This window comes from Dipteris shenzhenensis, chromosome 18, assembly GCF_047967505.1.
Source record: "Dipteris shenzhenensis isolate YYH24624 ecotype China chromosome 18, Dip_SZ_1.0, whole genome shotgun sequence".
NCBI lineage: Eukaryota > Viridiplantae > Streptophyta > Polypodiopsida > Gleicheniales > Dipteridaceae > Dipteris > Dipteris shenzhenensis.
The window spans coordinates 52478414-52503714 of record NC_141613.1 but is presented as its reverse complement, the minus strand read 5'-3'; the positions used below and the strand labels follow the sequence as shown (position 1 = coordinate 52503714).

Below are 25301 nucleotides of genomic sequence, written 5' to 3'. Positions count from 1 at the left end.
ACCAATTTTATAAAGTCGTGTGAGGGTGAGAATGGCTTGTTAGGATATTGTCTAAGGTCACAAGATCATGGAGATAATACTCTTCAACATCCCACTATCACCCTTTGGGTTTTTGAAATTTCTAATCTAGAGGCTTGAAATCAACATTGCATATCATGGTCAAATCTCTGAGGACAAGTCACTTTAAACAAAGCCAATAGTGCTTCAAGGGACTACAACTTGCTCCCCGGCATGTTCTGTCTCTCCCCTCTAGCTCCTCTTTTCTAGCTACCATTACACTTAGCCCTTAGTCCTCCTATCTAGCTTCCTTTGTTAACATCAACCACCTGTATTACTAGGTGTGGAGATCATGGCGACAAGCGATCCTATATTTTGCAACACACTTAGCAAAGTGTTCTTGCTGGATTTCCACTTGCTTTTAATCATGCTTTGGAGTCTAGAGTACCTACTAACCTCAGCTCTTTTGTGTCCCTAACCTCAAAATTAATTCATTTTGCTCAGGTTTCAAAGGCAAGTAAGCTATGAGTTTGAGTTCCTTTTGATTCAAGATATGATTTTTGCTTCAAGAATGATGCCTGCAATAGTTCAAATTTTGTCACATTATAGACTAACTTCTTGTAGCAAGGTTTAGCTTCAAATTTGTGGCTCCTTCAACTCAAAACATGCAACAATTTGTGTTGGTAAATCAAAAATATGAGCCAAAATAATCTTACGTAAAGAAAAGTTCACGAGAAAAATACGTGACAATGAATTGCATGAAATGTAAACAGAGCTCTTTGACAATAAACCTTCAACCAAGAAACACTTTGATTACTCAATAACCTCCACACACTTTCTAATGGTTGTGGGGCTTGTTGCAACCTCACAAGATATTCCTATCAATCAACAATAAAGGCTCCACTCAAATCAACACACACATAGACAGACAAATGGTGACACACACCCTTCACTAAGAGCATCTTATTCACGTGCTCACCAGTAGTAAGATCCAATCAATGAAGTCACTGAGTCTCCTGAGGATTCCAATAGTCATATTGCCTCCCTAAATTCTTGGAGGTTGACTCTTATCAAGCCGACTAGAAAAGACAAGTGAAGGCGGCCTACTTCATCCATTTTCTAGTAGTTGATGCATGTCAGCTCACCACATGGCCACACAAACTTCACTATGCAATTAACCTCATCCCATTACACCATGCAATTAACCTTAGCACTTAGATTGACCACATGAGGATGAGCACCAACTCCCAACAATTTTCAATGACAACGAAATCCTCATGTACAAGCTTCAAAAATGGTCATCATCTCCAAGGTAACACAAGCAACAATTGTAGAATGGGCATAGAAGTGGTGCCAACAAACTACAAACTTTGACTTCTCAATACATCTCTTCCACTTGATATAGCTCAACACTCCACTTAGTCTTAGCCCCCTCTCCTTGCCTCACCCCTCTCAACTTATCCCTATTCTCAACCTATTCCTCTCCATCCTCTACCTCAACCCCTCTTATCCCTCTAAGCTTCTTGCTCTTGCTTAGCCTCCCTCTCCCTCCCAGCTTCTCCCTCACCCTGAATGTTCCCTCTCTCTCAGCTTCATCTTGATCAAGACCTCAATCCCCGCCTTTCAAATGCTCAACTTTTGGGACAAGGATTTTCTAGGTTGCTTTTGATTCTCTAGAGGTCATATGAGCATTATGTTAAAGGATAGTCAATTGGCACTTAGTTCCAGAAGGAATTTTCTCAATCCATTCACTTTGGGTTTTGATTTGGTAGAGGAGGATAGATGGGTCACTTCACTATTTATCATATTCCTTCGTCTTCCTCAAGTGTACCACAGACTCCTTGCCTTGATCAAAGCATTCTTTTGGCAGATCATAGAGATCCCCCCACTCCTTGATTTGCCTTCTTACACAACCATTTTTTGTGACCCTAACATATCAAATAATTATACTACACTCCAGTGCCTAGGAGGTCCTCTTTTTTGATAGAGAGTCAAGTTTCTGATCTGGCAAGATTAGTGTAGGATAAGCAAGTCCTTTGGGCACTTTGCTAGAGATTTCCCAAAGAAGAAAAAAAGACACAAAAAGATTTTGATGTGGCCCCTCCTCGTCCTCAACACAGTGCTCATATGGCACCTCTTATATGTTTGACACCAGCTGCACGTCCCCCACTTATTGCTCCAAGTGCTTGCCCCATACCAACCACCCACATTGGTTGGTAGTTAGAGTCGTTGCTCCTTTCCCATCTACACAATGGTAGGTGCTTCTCATACTTGTAGGATTATTTCAAAGCTCATGTGTATCCATGATGAAGACTCTAATATTTTGGGAGAATTTTTCACAATAGAATGCTAGAATCTAATATACATCATGTAGACAAAATATAACATTTGAGTTAATACATAAAGTTGTAAGATTTTTTTTATAGCTGTATTTGAGGTAACATGGATTTTTTTGTAAACTTATATAATTTCATAGAATTTGGGATGTGTTGGGAAGTAATCCATTGTATTTTTTTCAAGTCCGTAAAGAATCACATGAAGTTCTAAAGTGGTTCTTTGACCAAAAGGATATTCATAATGTGATAAATGGACATAATCATGGTGAGCTACTCGATGTTGAAGGCTATCTACCAATTAGAATGGCATTTAGTTGCCAATCTAAAAAACTACAAAATTTTCACCATATTGTGTTTCACATGGAAGGGATGCAAAGCACCCTTGCCCATTGTGCATGGGAGAAAATTTAGGATAAGTCTGGGAAACTAATCTTGGTCATTAGCCTAGAGATGTTACACATTTGTTCATAGTTGTTGATAAGCTTATTCTTTTGTACACCATTGATGCATATAAATAGAATCCAAAAGAAGAGAGTCAAAAGATGATTGAAAAGAATTGAGAAAGTATTTTGAAATAAGGGATTGCACTCTAACAAAGTAAGGATTAAAAGGTCAAGGAAGATACGCAATATTCCATGCAAAGCAAGTTTTGATAGTGTGAAAGCTTTGATCTTTCTATCTACAAAGGATTAAAAAACAAAGTAAAGTGTATTAATGAGTTTGATGTATGGCAAAAACTACACAATGCATGTTGCAAAAGAGGGGGGAAAGGTCAAAAAAGGTTTTAAAATGCTCAAACATAGTTTATGGGATATTTTTAAAAGATGGGTTTTAAAATACTTATCTAATATAATTGTTGTATCTACATGTAAAGAGGAGACATTTATAGTCAAAATTCTAGCATCTATACATATGGAAGACACTTAGGATAGGACGGGTCTTAAGCATGTCAAGCACCCACACCATTCATTGATGTCAAGTGATTGTCCACCCCAATCAGTAACCAAGATGATCTATGAGCTATATCCCCCACACATAAGATTGGATAAAGCTTTCTCATGTAGAGGAAGAAGTTTAGATTTCTTAAACTAGACCAGTAGCTAGACCATATAAAGATAAAGCACACATGATGCATGAAAGATCCCTTTCTGTGTTTTGGGGCCAGAAAAAGAAATCATCAACATATGCTATGCAATCAATGGCCTGCTACCATGTATCTCCAAACCATACACATCACTTGTAGCTACTAAATGATCCATATATTGAAGCATTAGATCAGTAGCTATGGCATAAAACAAAGATTAAACCACCCCTTCCTTCTCCCGCCTCTCCCTTCTACCTCATACCTCCTCTTGTTCTCCTACCTCTCTTGCCAATGTGCCCCCCGACCATTTCGCCTCTCCCCATCTTTCTCCTCCCTCTCCCGCCTCTCCCGCCCTCCTTCCAACCCTTCACTCCTTCCTCCTTCTCCTCTCCCTTCTACCTCCTTCCTCTCTTCCCCTCTTCCTTCCTTGCCACCCTGCCCACCTCTCTCCCCCACCTCTTTGCCTTACTTCGCCTTGACGCCCTTCTTCCTCTCACCTTTTTTCATTTGCCTCCCTACAGCGAGAGCATTCGTGGTTGTTACAGTGAAAGAACATCTTGGTGGTGACCCTTGGTCTGGCCAAAGGGTCTCTATGGCAGCACCCTCGAATCCCATGCGTTAAGGCTCTTCTTTCCCTAGCTGACAAGCAACAGGTACAGCAGGCAGCTCAGTCCCTCTAGGATAAGGCGCTTGTGGGCAGAATTGTGGGCCTCACGCCTACACGCAGACAGGTGTGAGAGTGGATCCAGGCGAGCTTGACATTAGAGGGAGACCACATCTAGGAGGTCACCATCTATGGAAGAGGCGTTTTCCTCATCTAGTTGAGCTCCCCTGACACTGCCTCTACGCTTGTGAAGCAAAGCCCCATCCTCCTTGGCCCGCATCTTGTTTACCTCTTTCCTTGGTATCATGGGTTCACAGTGGAGGACATGGACACGACACACCATGTTCCACGTTTTTCGATTACACTCCACTTCCCAAGGCTCCATAAGGAGTATCGAGCCATCCTCCCTTGCATTGGTCTGGCATTTGGCACAACGCTCGAGCCCCTACTAGAGTTGGCCGCCTCAATCCTAGCAGATGATGGAGTCCCCAGGATCAGACTGGTGGTTGAGAGCCCAAAGTCCCTCCCAGAGTTGATCCTTCTCGAGACCCTTGAAGGGGGCACACTTTGCCAGAGGGTGGAGATTTTCAGGTTACCAGGCCAGTGTCTTCGGTGCAAACAGATGGGTTACCTTGCCAAAGATTGCCCCCATGGCCTCCCCCATGCACCTCCCCTCCCTCCCCCGCAAAGTAGACAGAGTCAGCAAGCCCGAGTCTAGCGTCCTCTCAGGCAGGAGCAGTAAGAGTCTCAAACCCCCCTAAGAAGGGGATGGACCCAGGTTAAAAAGAAAAAGAAACCAAGCAAGCAGGCCCACAAGCGCCTCAGGCAGAGGGCCAATCGTAGAGAGAGGGTTGACCAAGAGGCCTCAAAGGAGGAACAGCAAGAGCCACCCCCCCTAGCGGCAGGGGCCACCGCCCATCCAAACGATCCTCCAGCTTCAGAGGTTCAGCCTCCACAACCACCCTTGCACCAAACGAGCCCCAGGAGCTTCAAATGCGACGATGGCAGAAGCCGCAGACGCTAGCCCGACGGTGGCCACGGAGGAGCAAATCCAGAGCCTCAGCGAGCCTGATTAGTAAGGGGCTTAAGGTCTTATACCTCCTCCTCCCCCTCCCCCTCCCCCTCTAGACCCCTCCCCCTCTTCCTTTCCACCTCCCCCTTCAGGGTTCCCCTAGCCCCCTCCCCCACCCTCAACCCCCCCTTCTATGGTCACTCTCACCACCCGCACCCTGCCCTCTGCCCCTCGCATCCCTACCTCTCCCTCTCCCGCTGCTCCCCTCTCCACCTCAACAAACAGTAGGTTATTCCGCCTTGATACCTCTGCCAACAAGCAAGGATACGATGATGCCCCCTTCTGCTTCCTCATCGCAGCAGCAGGTCCGTTCAGGGAGGGATCTTGATGGATGAGGCTCCTCCTCTCGGTCAGTAGCTCCCAACCTCCAGCTTGGGCGTCCCTTACCCTTTTGAAGGTTAGTAGAACAATCTGGAGATTCCAAACTCATATCCTCTACCACTCGAGGTAAAACTCATGGTCCTTCAGCCCCAGAAGGGGGGTTTGATCAATGCAATGGGATCTCAAACATACCCCGTTTGGAGATTTCAGTTTGCCTCCACAAGACTGGAGAAATGGTCCCCAAAGGTGTTTGATGCTATTTTGGGAAATCAGATGACACTCATGATAGACGAGTGGATGGGGCCACAGGGACTAGACCTTTGGTACGCCCATGGCGCAAAGGTGAACTTTCAGTTGAGCTTCACACCCGAGGAGCCGTTGTCTGGTTTGGCAACATGAGTTATCAGATTGCCAGTGGAGGCAAAGGTGGAGCAGTCATACTTCTGGCCCCTCCAAAAGTGTGCGGAGCTGTTTAGTATGGAAACCTCCTTCATGATGAAGTAAGCACGGAAGATCGGTATTGAGCCGGTATCCACCCTAGTACGGTGCCACATAGACACCGACTACTTGCCCTCCAAACCCCTTGCAAAGTCACACAAGGTAGTCTTTCTGGGACACACACCCACTCACAGGAGAGCCTTGTTCCCGACACCCATGTCCTCATGAGCTAGACCATAGTGAGTTGGAACATACATGGGCTCCACAACCGTGTTTGTAGTAGCCATCCGCAGTACGTGATACTCCGGCAGGAGTTGCAATGGTAGGGTGGGTAGTGGACATCCTTATGATTCAGGAGCACCTGTTTTCAGCCACAGACATCAGACGACGTCATCACCTTCTCCCAGGGAGAGGTCCAGAGGAGAGGTCCCCTACAGTAGGACGGAGCGAAGGGGTCTACATCTCACTCTCACAAACTCTGGCTCCAGAGTTCTATGATCAAGGTGATTTCATTCCAAGACGGGCAGATTGGATTGGAGTTCCAAGGTGATTTCATTCCAAGACGGGCAGATTGGATTGGAGTTCGAACGGAAGAGTCCATGATTGGGATCCTAAACGTGTATGCCCTAGCGTGTAGACAACACCGCCCAGCCTTTTGGAGGAGGCTGTCAGAGTATCTTCTGGATATAGACTCCTGGATTGTTGGAGGTGACTTCAACAACCTAGAGTTTGGAAAAGGCAAGCAGGGCAGCGCCTCATTCTCTGAAATGCCAGTAGCAGAGCGTAGCACCTGGGAGCAGTTCATTTTCATGATCAGTGTGGCAAAGGCCTATGGAGAGAGCCAGATTTCAGTAGGACACCTGGCGGCCTTCTAAGACTAGACCATTTCTATGTTGGGGGATGGGCACTACACAAAGGCGGATCTACCGGGATTCTGGCAGGTACCACGATGTCACGCCACTCTCGAGTGATACTTCACTTAGATCGTCGAGGTCTCCCCCAGAAGGGGGTCTGCATTCCAGAGGACCTCTTGTAGGACAAGGAGATCCAGCAGGTCATGGAAGGGATTTGGGAGCAGTCAGACATGACACTGTGCAAGGGTTGGGCTACGTGGGTGGCCAATGCGATTTAGAGGTGCAGTGAGAGGTGCAGTGAGGAGCTGCAGGCTCATGCCCTTAGGCGGAGGAGGACCCTTCAGGACCGTGAGCGAGCTTTGAGGAGAGACATTGCCTCCATCGAGAGGCTCAAGGAGCAGGACCCCCAAGTTCTCAGTGGCTTTGAGACAGATTCGAGAGCGCTTGTCCTGAGCTTCAGGACATGGAGTTGCAGCGGGCTGAGTTCTCCTATCACTCTTCCCGGGCTCAATGGGTGCAGCAGGGGGACAAGATGACAAAGCGATTCTTTCATACCACTGGGCCCTGATCGGCAGGCACACAACTGCAGCGTCTTTGGGACTCGCAGGGCATCATGCACACTAAACCGCAAGAGATTCTGGACATGACCACCAGTTTTTACAACCAGCTCTTTCAGATGGAGAGGATGACCCCAGTTGGTCTTGTGGCCCAAGAGCTACTTTTGGGATCACGTTCTGATAGTAGTCTGGCGTGATTTATGTAGTAGACTTGAGCCTTTCACAGATAAGGAGCTCTAGGAAGCCCTCAAGGCTCTCCCGAACCAGTATTTCCCAAGTGAGGATGGCTTGACTCCGGCCTTCTTCTGGAACTTCTGGGAGATTATCTCCACCCCTTTTCATTTTAGCTTGCCAAGAGATTTTTTACATAGGCTTTCTCTCTTAGTCCTTGAGCAGGGGGTGGATTTGTTTGATCCCGAAAGGGGGAGATAGGTCAGACATCCGACAGTGGAGGCCGATCACTCTGCTTGATACTGCATACAAGATCCTCGCCAAGGTCTTGAGTTTGTGGTTACGGCCCCATCTTACCGACATCATCCACGTGCTTTCACAAAGGATGCATTGGGCAGCTCCGATGGTTGGTACGGAACTTCCTTTGGGCAGGTTCAGACGGCATGAGGAACACTAGAGCCCGAGTAGCTTAGCAGACAGTGATCATGTCGCAGGCACTAGGAGGCTTGGGTATCATTGATCCGGAGATGTAGAGTAGAGCCCTTCTGGGCAAGTTGGTGGTTCATGGCCTCACGCCAGGTGCAGAGCCTTAGAAGCTCTCCTCTTACAGCGAGGGATTCTAAGGAACACCCCACGCACTAGGGGATAGTGGCAGCCTTCACATAGATGGATCTTCTCAGAGGCCCTCCTTACGGGGAAGGGCTCCCCCCAGATGAGGAGCCTTCACAGGGTCTGGTAGAGATTGGCAGGGGGTCTCATCCGTGCTCCGCTCAAATGCAAAGAGGAGTTTGAGCGCCAGCCCCTTATGTGGCACCCAGAGATCAGAGATCAGAAGGGACGTATGCTCGAACAGCAGACTCACATTGGTTGGGCATAGTGGGACAGTGGTCCAGCAGGGCCCTTTGGCCATTGGAGCAGATTACCTATGGAGACAAAGGCGAGGCTTGACGCCCTAGTGCATCTGCAAGGGGCAGGGCAGCGGATGGGTGAGATTGACTTAACCATTCATGAGTCCTGGTGGGAAGGACTTCACATTTGGAGAGACAGCATATGGTTGGGGCAGTTTTCTCGTACTGGTGTTCCCTTGAGGATGTTGATGCAACAAGGTAGAACGCACCCCGGCTTCTTCCGTGTAGGACCTGGAGGCCTACTTCGGCCACTCACTGAGAGAGACCTCAAGATGGATGGGAGTCTTGATGGGATTCACTGGCAGATGATAAGACTGGTGGGACGTTTGGCGAAGGAGTGGCACATGGACCCTCCCAGTATCACAGAGCAAGACGTCTCTAGATGGCGCCTTTGGCTGTGGGAGGGTAGACCCTTGAGGGAGGTCCAGTGGGATCCAAGAGAGTGGGGCAGCCTAGCTGAGTCGGTGGATGAGGTGCCCTTCTTTTCCTACACCACAGGAATTGGCAGGAGGCTTCAGATGGACTCGTCGAGGTGGACCCCTTCGAGGGAGAGGCATTGGGTGACCCAAAGAGTGCCCCGGAATGTTCACTCCAAGTTTTGGACGCGGTTGTGGTCCAGCTTGCGACTGAGGAAGATTTCATTCTTCTTCTAGCTGGCCGCCCACGGAGGCTTGCCCATTGGACCGTGGTTAGAGCAGATGCGAGTGGAGGGCAGTGCCATTGTTGCTCCGATGGTGTCCTGGAGACTATCCCGCATTGCCTGTGGAGCTGTTGTAGTGCAACGAGGATCTCGATGGAAGCCCTCAGGATCATGACAAGTATGCAGAGTCTTCATAAAGACTACACCTGGGGGATGGTGGCTTGGTTGACAAAGGAAGGACATGCATTTCAGATTGATGAGATCCCCCCAGCCTACCGGATACAAGGTCAAAGCATCCAAAGGATTACACTCCACGAGGCAATCCCTCCTAACAGCCTAGCTCCTACTCCTAGGGAGGATTGTTTGGGAGGTGGTAGCCAGCATCACGGCTAGGAACATTTGGGTGGCTCGTTGCAGTCTTGTGATGGGTGAGCACCCGGTTCCACCCTCGGCTACCCTAGTTGCCATCTGGCAAGATATCATTTACACTCTATGGTCCACCTGGAAGCGTGGGACTCCACACTCCAAGGCGACTATCAAGAGGCGTGCTCATTTCTGCAAGGCTTGGCCTGCAAGAGTTTTCTACATCTTCACCCCACAAGGGATTTGCTAGCTATATAGCCCCCCCACTTGGTTGTTAGCCCCAGTTCCAAAGATCCCCTAGGCGATGAGCTAGGTTTCTCTGGAACAGGCCAGTTTCTTTCTTTCAGCCTTTTCCGATTTTTTCCATACTCAGCACCTTTGAGGCTGCTGTCTTGTATGAAATCTTTCGAGCATTAATAGAAGGTTCCTTTCTTTTGAAAAAAAAGAACAAAGCATTAAGAGGACATCCCTACCGAATCGAAAAAAAGAGAGTCCATTGATCGAAAATATCAACATGCTGCATTTTTTTCACAAATCCCAAAGATTTTATAGTTTGTGAGATGAAATCCCATTGTAAGATATCAAAGGTTGTAGCAATACCAACCTATAATAAGAGAACATCTTGCATATTCAATCCCCACACACGTGTTGGCAATATTGTCTATAGGATGTTTGCGGGGAATAAAACCACATTGAATAGGGTGCAACCCTTCATGTGGAAAGCCCTTATTATGAGCCACTATCATCCTAGCAACCAACTTATAGATGACATGCATCAGAGTAATGCAAATGACTCACACAAATGTTTTTGGGGAATAGTTTAACCAATCCTTTCTTCCAACTCGTTAGCATGGAGTTTCCCATGCATGGTTGACCATATATAGTACTGGGTACCAACAACAAAAATAAACACAACTTAAGGATTACAATTTCAATGTGCATCGTTCAAAATAAAATATTTTTAATTTTGTTTGTAGAAATTTCACATGCAAAAACAACAACCCGATGTGAAAGTTGAAAGTCCGCATTATTTCATTCATGCCTTGTAGGCGCGCACCGACATAAAAATACACAGCCCAAAAAGTCCACCAAACTGAAGGCAAAAACGCAAAAGAGATGATCCACTGGAATGCCCAAAAACACTCATGTGCCAAAAAAGCAGCCCGCAACGAACAAAGGAACCACAGGGCACGCAAAACCTGGTGCATCAACTAGGCAAAACATCGCCTACAAAACCTAGCCAATGTGAATCCCTCTGCTGGCACAAGAAATCAAAGGTATGTAGTCGGTGAGACGAGGTGGAGTGTCGTTGTCACTGGCGCTTGGATTCTACTCAACCATCGGCTCCTTCCCCAAGCGGCGCCCAGGTCTAGAAGCACACTAAGGAGATAGCTCAATACCAGAACCTGGAGTATCTGTGGCGGGCTGGGTACAAGAACCTGGAATGCTCGCAGCACCATCAATGGCAGCAGTACTGTCAGTACCAGGGTCCAGGCTGGGTAGATCAATAGGCCCAGTCCGTCCCAGCATGGTGACCTGGTCGGACTAACATCGAAGGACCTGGGAGTGAGGTGCAGGAATAGCACATGTGCAGGTCTGAACGAGGCTGCGTGCAAATCGTATCAGTCGAGAAAAAGATACTGCTGGCATCCGCGACAGTGATCAAGAAAGGCGAAACCATCACACGCCATAGTGCGAGTGACCGTGAGAACTCCATGCCCCTACTCTCGTATGGAGCGACCCATGATGCAGAAGGCTAGTACTAGCCATTGCGCAACATCTTGCCGAGACACTTCTCCAGCATTGCTCCAAGCCTAGATCCCATTTTGTACTTCCGTTACATGAAGGCCCTCTCGAAAATATTCGAACTAGTCAAGCATACACGGCTCCTCAAGTCATCTGCGCCATATCGGATGTAAAGGTCCATGCCGGGACTGCAGATCCTCGGCACTAATTTCTTTGAGATGGTCTGGAAGTGCGGCTGCCCATAATCCTTCATGCGGCATGCCATGGAATGTATGGAGATTCTTCTGCTTCAGGCTTCTACACATGATCAAGCCTCCGACCAGACGGTTCTTGTCCCAACCTATGTATCTTCCTATGTATCTTTGGATAAGCCAGTTCACTCCCTAGATGCAGCAAACCATTCCTTGCCAGCTCTCTCACATAGCTTCTGCCGAGTCTCCTACTGGAGTAACAAGGGGCTAAGCTCCTTGAATGCGAGTGGCTTCAAACCCTCTCCAACAATCAGTGTAGTCATAAACCCTCTTTAGATCCTTGAAAATTTAATAATCATAAGCATGACCAACTAAGTACTACTAATCGCTGTCAACTAATCTCACAGAACCTTAACCTTCACTCTGTGATTGTTGATAGGTTCACCCCTTATGCATTGTCACACCACAAACCACTGATCCAAGAGAGTCACAATCCATGCCATGTTAGTGGTCTTAAACAGATCACAGAAGATCATCCAGGCCCCTGATGCGTTCACCACTAATTGAAGGTGTGGAAGCACTGAATATTATCATCTCGAAGAGATAGCGCCTCAGAATTGTTGAGCGCTTAGTTCCCTACATCCACGAAAGGTGCAGCCTTAATAACTTTGTCCATGACATCCATTTGAACCGTGGGCTTCGTCTTCACTCCTTCAGTAATCTCCCATATTGCATGAGCAACTTGGTGGCTCTGGGTCTTTATTTTCCAGAATGAAAAGTTGATCCCGTCCTGCATACCTGTCCCACATGCGGATCCCAAACTTTGATGAGGCTGATCAACCTAGTTGGAATTTCCTCACATTCAATCTTAGCCCACCACAAACTCAGGCACCTTCTTGTTCACCTCTATCAAAACACTTGGGAGGGTTTTTCTTCCCCTGGATGTTCCTCGGCTCCTCTGTTGAACATTCATCATTCCACCTGCCAGCACTTGCATGGACATTTGCCATGAGTAAGTACGGAGGAGCAGAATTTGGATTCATCTGGACAAGCTGCTGAAAGCATCTGGATCCTAATTCTGTTTCCCCATAAGTTTTGCAGGCACTAAGCAAAGCTGTCCATGTTCCATCCGTTGGAGTAAACCACAAAGATTCAAGGAAGTCCTCTGCCTCAAACAAATGTCCTGATCGAGCAAGAAGATCAACCTTGCAAGTAGAGTGCTCTATTGCTGGTGTCATGCCATGTTCTTCTCTCATCGACGTGAAATAATCTTGGCCCTTCAATACCAGGTTGGTACGGCTGCATGCGGAGAGAAGACTTACGAATGTAACACCATCCGGCTTCACGTCCTGCTCCTGCATGTCCTCAAAACACTGTACAGCCATCTTACCCTCATGGTTCCTGCCATATCCTTTTATCAGTGCATTCCAAGACACAACTCCTCGCATCGGCAGCTTGTCAAATACTTCCCTTGCCTCTGACAGTAAGCCACAGGTGGCAAACATGTCAACAACAGTGTTGCCAGTAAAACCCTCACTTTCAAATCCCATTTGTGTAACCTGTGTGCTGATTTCTCGGCCCTTGTCTATGGCTCCTATGCTGCCACAAGCTTTCAAAGCACAGGCAAATGTGATAGCATTAGGAGAGATGCCTTCCAGCTGCATCTGTTCAAAACATGTCAATGCTACTTGATCAGGTCCATGTTGAGCATATCCTGCGATTAGAGTCGTCCAGGACACGACATCTCGAACTGGTAGCTTGCTGAAGACTTCTTGTGCCTCAAAAAGTGACCCACATTTGGCATACATGTGGACCAACGAATTGCCAACAGAAAGATCACTTCCATACCCTTTTTGTGTGATCTCCGTATGTACTTCCCGGCCCTTGCCTATGGCTCCCATGTTGCCACAAGCTTTCAAAATGCAAGCAAACGCAACAGCATCTGGAAAGATACCCTCCTCTTGCATGTGTTCAAAACATGTCAGCACTTCCTGAACAGGTCCGTGTTCAGCATATCCTGCAATTAGTGAACTCCATGATGCAACATCTCGAACTGGCATCTTATCAAAGACTTCCCTTGCCTCTAGAAGTGAGCCACATTTAGAGTACATATAAACCAAGGAGTTGCTGACGGCAAGGTCCCTTCCCACTCTCTTCTGTGAAATCTGAGTGTGTACTTCTCGGCCCTCATTGACAGATCCCATGTTGCCACAAGCTTTTAAGACACAAACGAACGCAACAGCATCTGGAGAAATGCCATCTAGCTGCATCTGATTAAAACATCTCAGAGCCTCCTGACCAAGTCCGTGTTGAACATATCCTGCCAGCAGTGCAGTCCATGACACAACGTCCTGACGTGGCAGCTTCTCAAAAGCTTCCCAGGCCTCTGAAAATGAGCCACATTTGGCATACATGTCAACTAAAGTGTTACCGACAGAAACATCTCTTTCAAATCCCTTTTCTGCAATCCTAACGTGTATTTCTTGGCCCTTGCTAATGACTCCAATGCTGCCACAAGCTTTCAAGACACATGTAAATGTAGAAGGATTTGGAGAAATGGCCTCCAGTTGCATCTGTTCAAAACATCTTAGTGCTTCCTGAACAGATCCACAATCAACATATCCGGCAATAAGTGTGTTCCACAACGTAACATCTTGACCTGGCAGCATGTCAAAGACTTCACGTGCCTCTAAAAGAAATCCACATTTGACATACATGTCAACCAAAGTGGTACCAAGAAAAATCTCTCTTCCAAATCCCTTCTGTGCAATCTCAGCATGTATTTCTTGGCCCATGCCTATAGCTCCTATGCAGCCACAAGCCTTTAAGACAGAAACAAATGTGACAGCATTAGGAGAGACACCCTCCAGCTGCATCTGTTCAAAACATGTCAGGGCTTCTTGACCAGGTCCATGTTCGGCATATCCTGCAATCAGTGTGGTCCATAACACGACATCTCTAACTTGCAGCTTATCAAAGACTTCCCGTGCATCTGAAAGTGAGCCACATTTGGCATACATGTCAACCAGAGCACTGACAACAGAAAGGTCTCTTCCAAATTGTTTATCTGCAATCTCACCATGTATTTCCCGGCCTGTGCATATGGCTCCTATGCTGCCACAGGCTTTCAAGACACAAACAAATGTGACAGCATTGGGAAGGATGCCCTCCAGTTGCATCTGTTCAAAACAATTCAGTGCCTCCTGACCATGTCCATACTCGGCGTATCCTCCAATTAGTGTGGTCCACAACACAACTTCTCGAACTGGCAGCTTGTTGAAAACCTCACGGGCCTCTGAAAGTGAGCCACATTTGGCATACATTTCAGTCAAAGAGGCGCCAACAGAAAAATCTGAATCAAATCCCTTTTGTGCAATTTCAGCATGTATCTCTTGGCCCTTGTCTAAGGCTTTTATGCTGCCACAAGCTTTCAGGACACAAACAAACGTCACAGCATTTGGAACGATCCCCTCCAATTGCATCTGTTCAAAACATATCAATGCTTCTTGACCAGGTCCATGTTCAGCATATCCTGCTATAAGTGCAGTCCATGACACAACATTTCGAAATGGCAGCTTGTTAAAGACTTCCTGTGCCTCTGACAGTGAGTCACATTTGGCGTACATGTCGACCAAAGTGCTGCCAACAAAAATATCTCTTTCAAATTCCTTCTGTGTGACCTCAGCATGTATTTCTCGTCCCTTGCCTATGGCTCCTATGCTGCCACAAGCTTTCAAAGCACAAACGAACGTGACACTATTTGGATAGACACCATCTAGTTGCATCCGTTCAAAACATTTCAGTGCCTCCTGACCAGGTCCATGTTCAGCGTACCCTGCCAGTAGTGCGTTCCATGAAACAACACTCCTAATTGACAGCTTGTCCAGGACCTCCCGTGCCTCTGAAAGTGAGCCACATTTGGCATACATGTCGACCAAAGTGGTGCCAACAAAAAGCTCTCTTTCAAATTTTCTTTGTGTGATCTCAGCATGTAATTGCCGGCCTCTTTCCACATCTTTCAGCCTGGCACAAGCCTTTAATAGAGCCATAAGGGTATAGCTACTAGGATGTACACTGTCCTCTTGCATTTTCTGGTACAGGTTAAGAGCATGCTGTGTCTGCCCACATTGAATATATCCTGATATAAGAGAAGTCCATGAATGCTCACCCCGATGAACCAACCTGTCAAAAACCTGCTGAGCATGAGAAACACTTCCACATTCCACAAACATGGGCACAATATAATTCCCAACAGCTCTGTGAGCTTCGAGCCCTATATTGCTGATGTGTGCATGAACACGCTTGGCGTACGCCAGACTTTCTGATTTCCTGCACTTCTGCAAAATGCAGACAAAGTTCTCAACCGAAGGCAGCTCATCCCTCGAGTCTAACTTGATGAGCGTCTCCTCTAAGTTCAGCATCTCTCAACAACTAAGGTCTTTCGGTTGATCATTCAATTGTACTGCAGACAATAAACTGGCATTGCATATCTGGCCGGGCAACTTTTCCAACACGCAAGGGTGTCCAGAATTTGACTGCTGTATTGCATGCCAACCAGACGCTTTAACCCAGGATTCCCCCAACCTGGGTTGTAAAAGCCGTCTGTACGATTGAAGCCTGCAGCCTCTGGGTTTGCCTGCTAACATCACCACAGATCGTCAGACTATACAAATCCAAATATAACTAGCGCATTACTTAAGCATTTGGGAACTCACTATGTAGGAATCCAAATAAGTAATCCTGCCAAAGGCGCTCTGTACGTAGCCTTCCCTCCCCGCGCTCTGTACGTGGCCTTCGCTCCTTATTTGCCATCAGGGTCACAACTGAAAACTGCTCGAGAATAGCACAGTAGCAAACCGGGATCCGAACTTCTTGAGGCATTTCGAATCTTGAGGCATTTCGAAAAGTGCCATTCCACACCAATTGACGCATCCCTGGGTTGAGACTGACGTCGTAGACTATTGCTCCGCAGGGGGTACGAATATAAAGGCTGAGGTGAGGGCTGGCATCCCGGTGTTTCCAATTTAGCTTGGGACCTGAGACCGAGGACGCAAAGCTTTGCTCTGGCACCCTTCAGAAGACATAGTGGTACCTCCAAGAACTTAGTGGCACTCAGATTGCCCCTGCACTCCCCTGTGATTGTTTGGTTTTGTGGTTTTTGATTGCTTGAATTGTGGGATGTGTGTTGCATGCGGTAGACGAGGTAGACTCAAACATAGTCCAAGATGTTCTCTCTTGCAGTTCATGGAGATATGTACCAACGTTAGCTTTAGAAGTATCAACGTTAGCTTTTGGAGAGCAATGATACACATAGAATATCTTGTGTAGGATTGACATTCGTTTTCATTTGTTGTGCTTACTTAGGGGCTTAGCACATGGGAAGAAATAGGATGGGAATGGGAAAAGGTGGTCCCAAGTGGTCCCATGCATATTTCTATCCTATTCCCATCCCACCATGTGCTAACAAAATTAGATAATACCCAAACTCAACATGCTCTCAGTGACTTAGGGGCTTAGCACATGGGAAGAAATAGGATGGGAATGGGAAAAGGTGGTCCCAAGTGGTCCCATGCATATTTCTATCCTATTCCCATCCCACCATGTGCTAACAAAAAAAGAACTAGGTATGGGTTTAGGAGGAAGAGGACACATGGCATCATTTCATGTGTTTAAGAGGTGGGGACCTTGTGGGGACAAGGACACATGTCATCCTTCCATGTTTTTGAATCGCTAAAAAAGGGGAACCCATTCTGGCTGCCAAAGTCTAGAGGTTATGGTCCAGGATGGGAGAAAAAGTGGCTACTCCCATTTTAAATCCATCCTAGACCACTTGGTATAGGATGGGAGTAATGATGACAAAAATATTCCCATCCTAAACCCATGCTAGCCCTATCCATGTGCTAAGGCCCTTAGAGAATGGCACAACCCATGGAGTTGTTTATCATGAGTGCTATGTAGTGTGATTGGTCAATGTAGAGTGATCGAATCATGGGTTCTTGTTTCATTTAGGCAAGGTATGTCTGAGGCTTGTAAGTTGAGATTGTGACTAATGTCTTCATAGTGTGAAGGTAAGGATCTTGTGTTCTATGACATACTATAAGCTATCTCCTAACGAGGAGATAGAAACTGGTGGGGCTTTCAAGTATGTGTGAGTCAAAGCCACTTGGCCTAGGTAGTTCCCATAATAAATTGTCTTTTTGACTTGCTTCATAAAAGGCTCCACTAGTGCTTTCATGTGCCCTACTTAGAGCACGAGGGCTGTTTTTTTGGTAGACCAATGTATTTGTCATGAGTAGTGAAGCTCTCATATCAAGCCTGGCTAGGAGTTTCAGGTTTTGGCATTATTGTGTTCTTTTGCATTACATGATTGTAGTCTTGATCCCAAATCACCACGGCTGATAAAGGTCTTTTTCTCATAACACTCCATGTTCACTCCAAAGGGGGTTTTGTTGTGACGTTGGAGCCTTGTGTGCATGTGTTTGAGAGTGGTCTTCTATGAAGTGTGTGCTTAGAGTGTTTGAAGAGTCAAGTGAACCTTGGCTTTACCAAGGGTCAAGGTTAGATATTGTGTGACATTATTAGTGATGTAATTGTGTGTTGAAGAGAGGTTGCCATAGCCTATAAAATTGGGAGCTTGTAATCACATCAATTTGAGTGCCTCAATCCTTGTGTGTTGTTCTCTTACCATGTACATTTGTACATCTTCCACAGGGAGAAATTTCATTGATTACCATTATTTTGAGCTCATTATAAACTTTGGCTAGCATGTTAAGTTTGCTAGTATTAGTCGAAGGTTCTTGTTCAAGTTGTTTCTAGGGTTACTTTGCACATACAAGTCTCTAAGGTTCTTGCAATTGCTAGAAATAGCTAAAGATGAGTGGATCATGGTCCCATCTATCTTTTACTTTCCAATGTATGCAGCTTTTAACACTTTTAGCTTAAGAGGATTGGTACCTAGTTCTTTGTTGTAGCTTCTAGTGAGTTGTTCTACTCGCAAGTTTAGCATAGTGTTTTTTCCTATTCCTACTCCTTTGGTGATGAAGATGTGTAATAGGTTGGTGGGGCTTATTCTTTTTCTATGCATGATTATGTTGTCAAAATTTACAGTTTGTTTTTATTCAAAGCTTGGATTCTATTATTGTATTCTAGTGATGATAACATGACATGATTCAGTTGCATTGTTTTGAATTTTTGTTATTTAACTTTTCTGTGCTATAATTTGGTGGCCTCTATATCAAGAGTAGGTTCATAGTTTGTCAAATTGATAGTAGTGTTGCACTTTGTAAAAATTTTACCCAAAGTATGTTGTGTGCTTTGGTTGCTAGCACATGAGCTCTTTGCTTTATCTCATTCCATTGTATATTATCGTTATTATAGGTTGTTTGCTAGTTGCATGCAAACTTATTCCCCAAAAAAATTATTTGTGGCATATTTCTTGTGAAAGCATCATGCCTTGTTTCCTTCTAGTTTTTCATGTTCTATTCCTTTTTGTGAAAAGGCATGTAGAGAAGTATCTTTTCTCTATCATAGTCTCTTAGGTAATGAAATTTGTTGTAATGTATATACCGAATGATTTGTCACTTGTTTTGGTTTGTGAATCACTTGCGCTTTTCAATGGCGATTGGACACCAAATGTACTTGTAGATTGTAGACGGATAGATGATCTCAATAGATTATAGATGGATATATGATCTCAATAGAATCATCTGATAGGATTTGCAAAAATGTAAGTGGTTTTAGAACAAAAGCAAATCTTTTGTTTGGTGAGGTGTTGAATTAACATGGTCTGGATGGATAATACGTTGGTAGCAAAAGAATTATGTACATTGCTTGTTGTGCTAACATTTGTTGAATGTTTAAGAATGCACTTCTAAGTTTTTGGATCTGGGTTGCTGCATTTTTTGCCTTGGGATGGCATTATGTCACAATTTCATGCATGCCTTTTGTGACTGTGGTGTAAACCTTAGTGATGTACGATTAGTGATGACTTTTTGCTACATAAGGGCCGAGTATGATTTGTGCATCTATGTTTGCTTGCGAGAGAGGTGCTACATGTTTATTATTGAAGCAATTTGTCCATATGCTATATAGGGATGCGTCAATTTTACGAGCAAAAACCTATGAGCATGTTTATTCGAGTGTGTTTTTCAAGAGATTTAAAAATTTATATTTCTTTAGGAAACATGATTTTTACACTTTTATTTCACTAAAAACTAGATCCCTTTTTCATAAAAATATATAGACTAGTCACTCATTCATTTTTACATAACATAAATTTTCTTATTCATAGGCATCCTTTTGTACCCCTGTTGTTACCTTAAAAAAGTATTTTAAAAAAACTCCTTTAAGAAACATCCCTCATAATCACTCTTAATGTAATAGTATTATACATATATAATTACTTTTTAAACACATTTATATCATATGGCAATATCTTTCTAGTGTTTTTATAGCATAAATAACAAGATATTTATGGACATGTTTCTAAAGAAGTTTAAATTACTATAAATAACTATTAACTGTGGGGGTTAAAGGTCACTGTGCCTTATTAACCCCGGTTATGTACAATACTCAAACACATATATAAATGAATGAAAAAGAAGATTAGGGTGGTTCTGCACCCACCAAAACTTGTGTGGCTCTCTGTCTCTCTCTCTCCTTCTTCCGTTCTTGCTTTCGTTGAGAGCACTCTCAACTGGTATCAGAGCCCGGGTGATCTAGCTGAGCGTGCGTGAATGCTTGAAGCTCAGCAGCTCTGTGGAAGGAAGGAGAAGCTCTGTGGGAAGCTTTGTGGGCGACTTTACTTGCATCCGAGTATGCAGAGACCTTGGAGGAACCTTTGGAAAAGTCACTTTGGCTTTGCGAAGTGGTTTTGAGAGCCTGTTAAGAGCTTTCAAAGAAAAAGTCGTTTTTTGAGCTTTTCCCTGTTCCGTTTGATGACAGAGACTCCGTATTGACTTGTAGAGGCAACTATTGCTTACTTTTGGTGTCCACTTCACTTCAGGAGCTTGGAAACACCTTCATTCTTGAATCTGGGATCATTTCATTGGATTTCTGACTCACTGTGTCAATTCCTGCGTTTTTTGCCCGGGTGTTGAAACTCAAGTTTGGAGCAACCATTTGCAGATCTGTCAGTTCCAGTGGACTCAGGAGGTCCTAAAACTTCTATGTTGCTCATCATTCGCACTCCGGTGGAGTTTACAAACAGCTCTGTTTCCAAAAACGTTTTTCAGTCCGTGTGTTGGACCCAGTGATTGAGACCACGGTTTCCAAAACCATCTGTCCCATTGCGTTTCGGACACCCAAAAACCCCTACCTATCAGTTCTTGCGCGATTTGGTGGAGGATTTTTAGAGTTATAGATCTCTGTCTATTCGATTTCGTCTCTCTGTTATGCATTTTTCATTCTAAGGTTTTGAAACCTTAGATTTATGCCACATGGCAGTGGATAAGTGTTGACTCCCATTTCTCACTCATCGGTTGGGATTTTGGAGTTCTGGCAGAAGAGAGATATTTGCAGATTTTCTTGCTGATTCCGATTATGCAATGGCACCCATGTTTTGAGGCATCTCAGGTTCTATTTTCAGTAGCGCTCATTACCGTGGGAATATGATTTCTTGAGCATACCTTATGCAGATCACTCTGGTTGCAGTTTGAGCAGTGTACGCTCATTCGTGGTGTGCATTGGGTTGCAGAGATTTATAGGCCATTTGGATGCATTGCGGTCCTTATTGGATGCGCTGATAGGCCCAAATTGCCTTGTGGGATGCTATTTTTATGGACGCTTTGCACATGGATGCTATTTTAAGCTGAGGGACAGCTTTGACACATTGCAGGTGATGCACTGATAGTGCTATGCTCTCTTGGATGAGATATTATTGATGCATATGCCAGTGGACGGTGTTTATGCTTGAGTCATTTGGCACTTATTGGCATTTTCTTTTGGGCCAAATTTGCTCATATGGATGCATAGTATATGCACATGAGTCAGATGCATCTTTTGATGCTTTGAGCTTTGAGTTTTGGTGACATTTCACTCTATTGTGGCATACACATTTGGGTGCACCTGGTATTTGGTGTGATTCTCTCTTGCAGGCACTAGCATTTGGGATTTTGCTTTATTTACATCATGGCATCCTCTTCCATGTCTGAAAAGGAGTTTTTCAGTATTAAAAAGTTTGATGGGACAAACTTTTCTTTGTGGAAAGAACAAATAAGGGATGTGCTTATTCAAAAGAAGCAGATTAAACCCTTGGCAGGTATTGAAGCTAAGCCTGCGGATATGTCTAAGGATGATTGGAATGAGTTGGATGCATTAGCAAAGTCTACTATTAGACTTCATCTTGCAGAGTCAGTTTATTTCACAGTAGTAAATGAGCAGACTATGGAAGATTTGTGGAAGAAACTGTGTGCCACTTATGAAAAGGAAACTGCCTCTAATAAAGTTTACCTCATGAAGAGGTTGTTTGAGCTGCAAATGAAGGAAGGGGTCTCCATTGCTTCTCACTTGAATGAATTCAATATTATTTTCAGCCAGCTTCAAGCTCAGAAAATGAATTTTGATGCAGAGACTAAGGCAATATTTCTCTTATGTTCATTGCCATCCTCATGGGATACCTTCCGTACAGCTGTCAGTAACTCTGCACCTGGTGGAGTACTGAAATTTGATGATGTTGTGGGTAGCTTGTTGGCCGAGGAGATTAGACGGAAGTCTATGGATGGCAACAAGCAAGATGCAGCCTTAAATGTGCAAAGGGGCAGATCACAGTTCAGGGGGAAGTCCCAAGAAAGAGTGAAGTCATGTAGCAAATCCAGGGCACGGAACATTGAGTGTTACCATTGTGGCAAGAAGGGCCATATGAAAAAGGATTGCTGCAAGTTGAAAAGAGAGCAAAAGGATAAGAAAAAGAATGCAAATTGGGGTGCAAATCAAAAGGAAGAGAGTCCAAGGGAGGACAAAGGAAAAGTGAAGATCGAGGAGATCAATGCAGTCACACGTGATAGTGACAATGATGTTCTCTTCATGTCTAGTTTATCTGCAGAGTTGCTTACCACTTCAGATGATGCATATTCCCAAGATTGGATTTTGGATTCTGGTGCTTCATTCCATGTTACTCCCCATAGGGAATGGTTCTCCACTTATGACAGTGGAAAGACAGGTTGTGTGCATCTTGGAAATGACTATGCATGTGACATAGTGGGAGCAGGTGACATAAAGTTTTCTTTTGCAAATGGGTCTGCATTTGTTTTGAAACATGTGAGACATGTGCCTAAGTTGACCAAGAGTCTTATTTCAGTGGGTCAGCTAGATGATGCAGGTTTTCACACCACTTTTGGCTTTCAAAGTTGGAAAATTCAAAAGGGCTCTATGCTTTTGGCTAGGGGTGCCAAGTGTGGGACTTTGTATCCCTTACATGTATCAGGGGTATTTGATCATGTTGTTGCAATAACCGAGCAGCCAAGCACTTATTTGTGGCATTGCAGGTTGGGGCATATGAGCCAGAATGGAATGAAACTCTTATGCCGTTTGGGTTATGTACCGCATTTGAGTTTCTCTGATTTTGAATTTTGTGAGCATTGTCTCTATGGGAAGCAGACTAAATCAGCCCATAAAAGAAGGGGAAAGAAAGAATTTGAAAAGCTTGATTTAGTGCATTTAGATGTATGCGGTCCCATGCCTACACGGTCATTAGGTGGGGCTGAATACTATGTGACATTCATTGATGATGCAACTAGGAAAGTGTGGGCTTATGCTATAGCTCGGAAGAGTGATGTATTCCAGGTATTTCAGAAATGGCTGGCCTTGGTTGAGAATCAGTCAGGTAGAACGCTTAAATGCCTACGGACTGACAATGGTGGAGAGTATCTCTCTCATGACTTTCAGTATTTCTGTGATACACGTGGGATTAAGAGGGAGCTCACATCCCCTCGTACTCCAGAGCAAAATCCAGTTGCAGAAAAGATGAACCGTACCATTCAAGAAAGGTTGCAATGCATGCTTTCCAATGCAAGTCTTTCTGGTGGTTTTTGGGCTGAGGCAATGAAGACTATAGTGCATGTGATCAATAGATCACCTAGTAAGAGTTTGGATGGTGGTATTCCTAAAGAGGCATGGAGTGGCAAGAAGCCCTCTTACTCTCATTTGCGTATATTTGGGTGTGAGGCATATGCACATGTGCCAAAAGAGCTTCGAAAGAAGCTAGATCCTAAGTCTAGGAAATGCATCTTTCTGGGTTATGGTGAAAGTGAAGAGATGGGCTATCGTCTCTAGGATCCAGAAGCAAAGAAGATCATATGCAACCATGATGTGGTCTTCAATGAGAAGAAGATGCATAAGGCACCCATGAGGGATGTGGAAATGAGGAGAATCACTTTCCAGGATGTGAATCCACCTACATATGTTGATAGACAGCAAGCTGTCCATGCACCAAATGTGCAAGAAATGGTACCACCAAGTACTCCCACAGGTATACAATCAAGGGTAGATGATGGATCATCTATTGGTGGAAATGATGAGCCAAATGTGGCTGATATGCAAATGGGACAGCAAGCTGAAATGCCCTTGAGAAGATCATCTAGAGTGTCTAGACCGCCTGATAGGTTTGTTCCAGGGGTAGACTATGTGATGCTTACTGATTGCGGGGAGCCTTCTTGCTACAGAGAGGCTATGATGCGTGAGGATCAACGCAAGTGGGAGTATGCTATGCAATCAGAGAATGCAATCAGAGATGAGTTCACTTATGAAGAATAAGACTTGGGACTTGGTTTCTTTGCCACATGGAAAGAAAGCATTGCCATGTAAATGGGTCTACAAAATGAAGGTCACAGGTGATGATGTGCCTAGGTACAAGGCCCGATTGGTTGCTAAAGGGTTCAAGCAAGAGAAGGGTGTGGACTTTGATGAGATATTCTCTCCATTGTGAAGATGACCACACTTAGATGCATGCTTGGACTAGTGGCAGCAGAGGATATGGAGCTTATGCAGATGGATGTCAAGACAGCTTTCTTGCATGGGGATTTGCATGAGGAAATTTACATGGTTCAGCCGGAAGGCTTTGAAGAAAAGGGCAAAGAGCATTTAGTTTGCAAGCTGAAGAAGAGTCTCTATGGTCTTAAGCAATCACCTAGAGAATGGTATCAGAAGTTTGATGCTTTCATTCGGTCCCAGGGTTTTAGAAGGAGTGAAATTGATCACTGCCTCTACACTAAAAGGGCTAAGGATAGTACCCTGATAATCCTGGCACTATATGTGGATGATATGCTATTGGCTAGCAAGAATACTTATGAGCTAGATGCTTTAAAGGCCAAGTTGCATGAGGCCTTTGATATGAAGGATTTGGGATTTGCAGGTCATATTCTTGGTATGCGCATCACGCGTGATCGGAGTAGGAAACTCCTTTGGCTTTCACAAAAAGAGTATGTTACAAAAATATTGCAACGTTTCAATATGGAGGGGGGGAAGGTAGTGAGTACTCCATTGCCTCCATATGTGAAACTGAGTCATACACATAGTCCCAAATCAGATGAGGAAAGGGCCATGATGGCCAAGGTTCCTTATGCATCAGCACTTGGGAGTCTTATGTATGCTATGATAGCTATTAGACCAGACATTGCATTTGCAGTGGGAGTTGTTGGCCGGTATATGGCTAATCCAAGAAAGAGGCATTGGGAGGCAGTTAAGTGCATCATGAGGTACATGAAGGGTACCAAGGAGATGTGCATTTGCTTTGGTAAAGGAGACATGCGTGTACTTACGTACATAGATTCAGACTATGCAGGGCATGTGGATAGTAGAAGATCCACTTTTGGTTATGTGTTCACCTTTGCAGGTGGTGCAGTGTCGTGGATGTCTCGCGCACAGAAGTGTGTTGCTTTGTCTACCACAGAGGCTGAGTATGTTGCAGCCACAGAGGGTTGCAAGGAGGCTATATGGCTTGATCGGCTAGTGGGAGATTTGGGGATTCATACAGGTGTACCGACATTGCATAGTGATTCCATGAGTGCTATTCTTCTAGCACGG

The 25301-nt window shown here is 44.9% G+C and overlaps 1 protein-coding gene across 1 annotated transcript; it reads right to left on the bottom strand.

The window, feature by feature from the left end:
- Positions 1 to 10373: 10373 nt before the first annotated feature.
- Positions 10374 to 16554, bottom strand: LOC147891404 (pentatricopeptide repeat-containing protein At2g03380, mitochondrial-like). Its single transcript, XM_087389570.1, has one exon. The coding sequence runs from the start codon at positions 15701 to 15703 to the stop codon at positions 12167 to 12169; it is 3537 nt and encodes a 1178-aa protein (XP_087245696.1). The 5' UTR covers positions 15704 to 16554; the 3' UTR covers positions 10374 to 12166.
- Positions 16555 to 25301: the final 8747 nt, after the last annotated feature.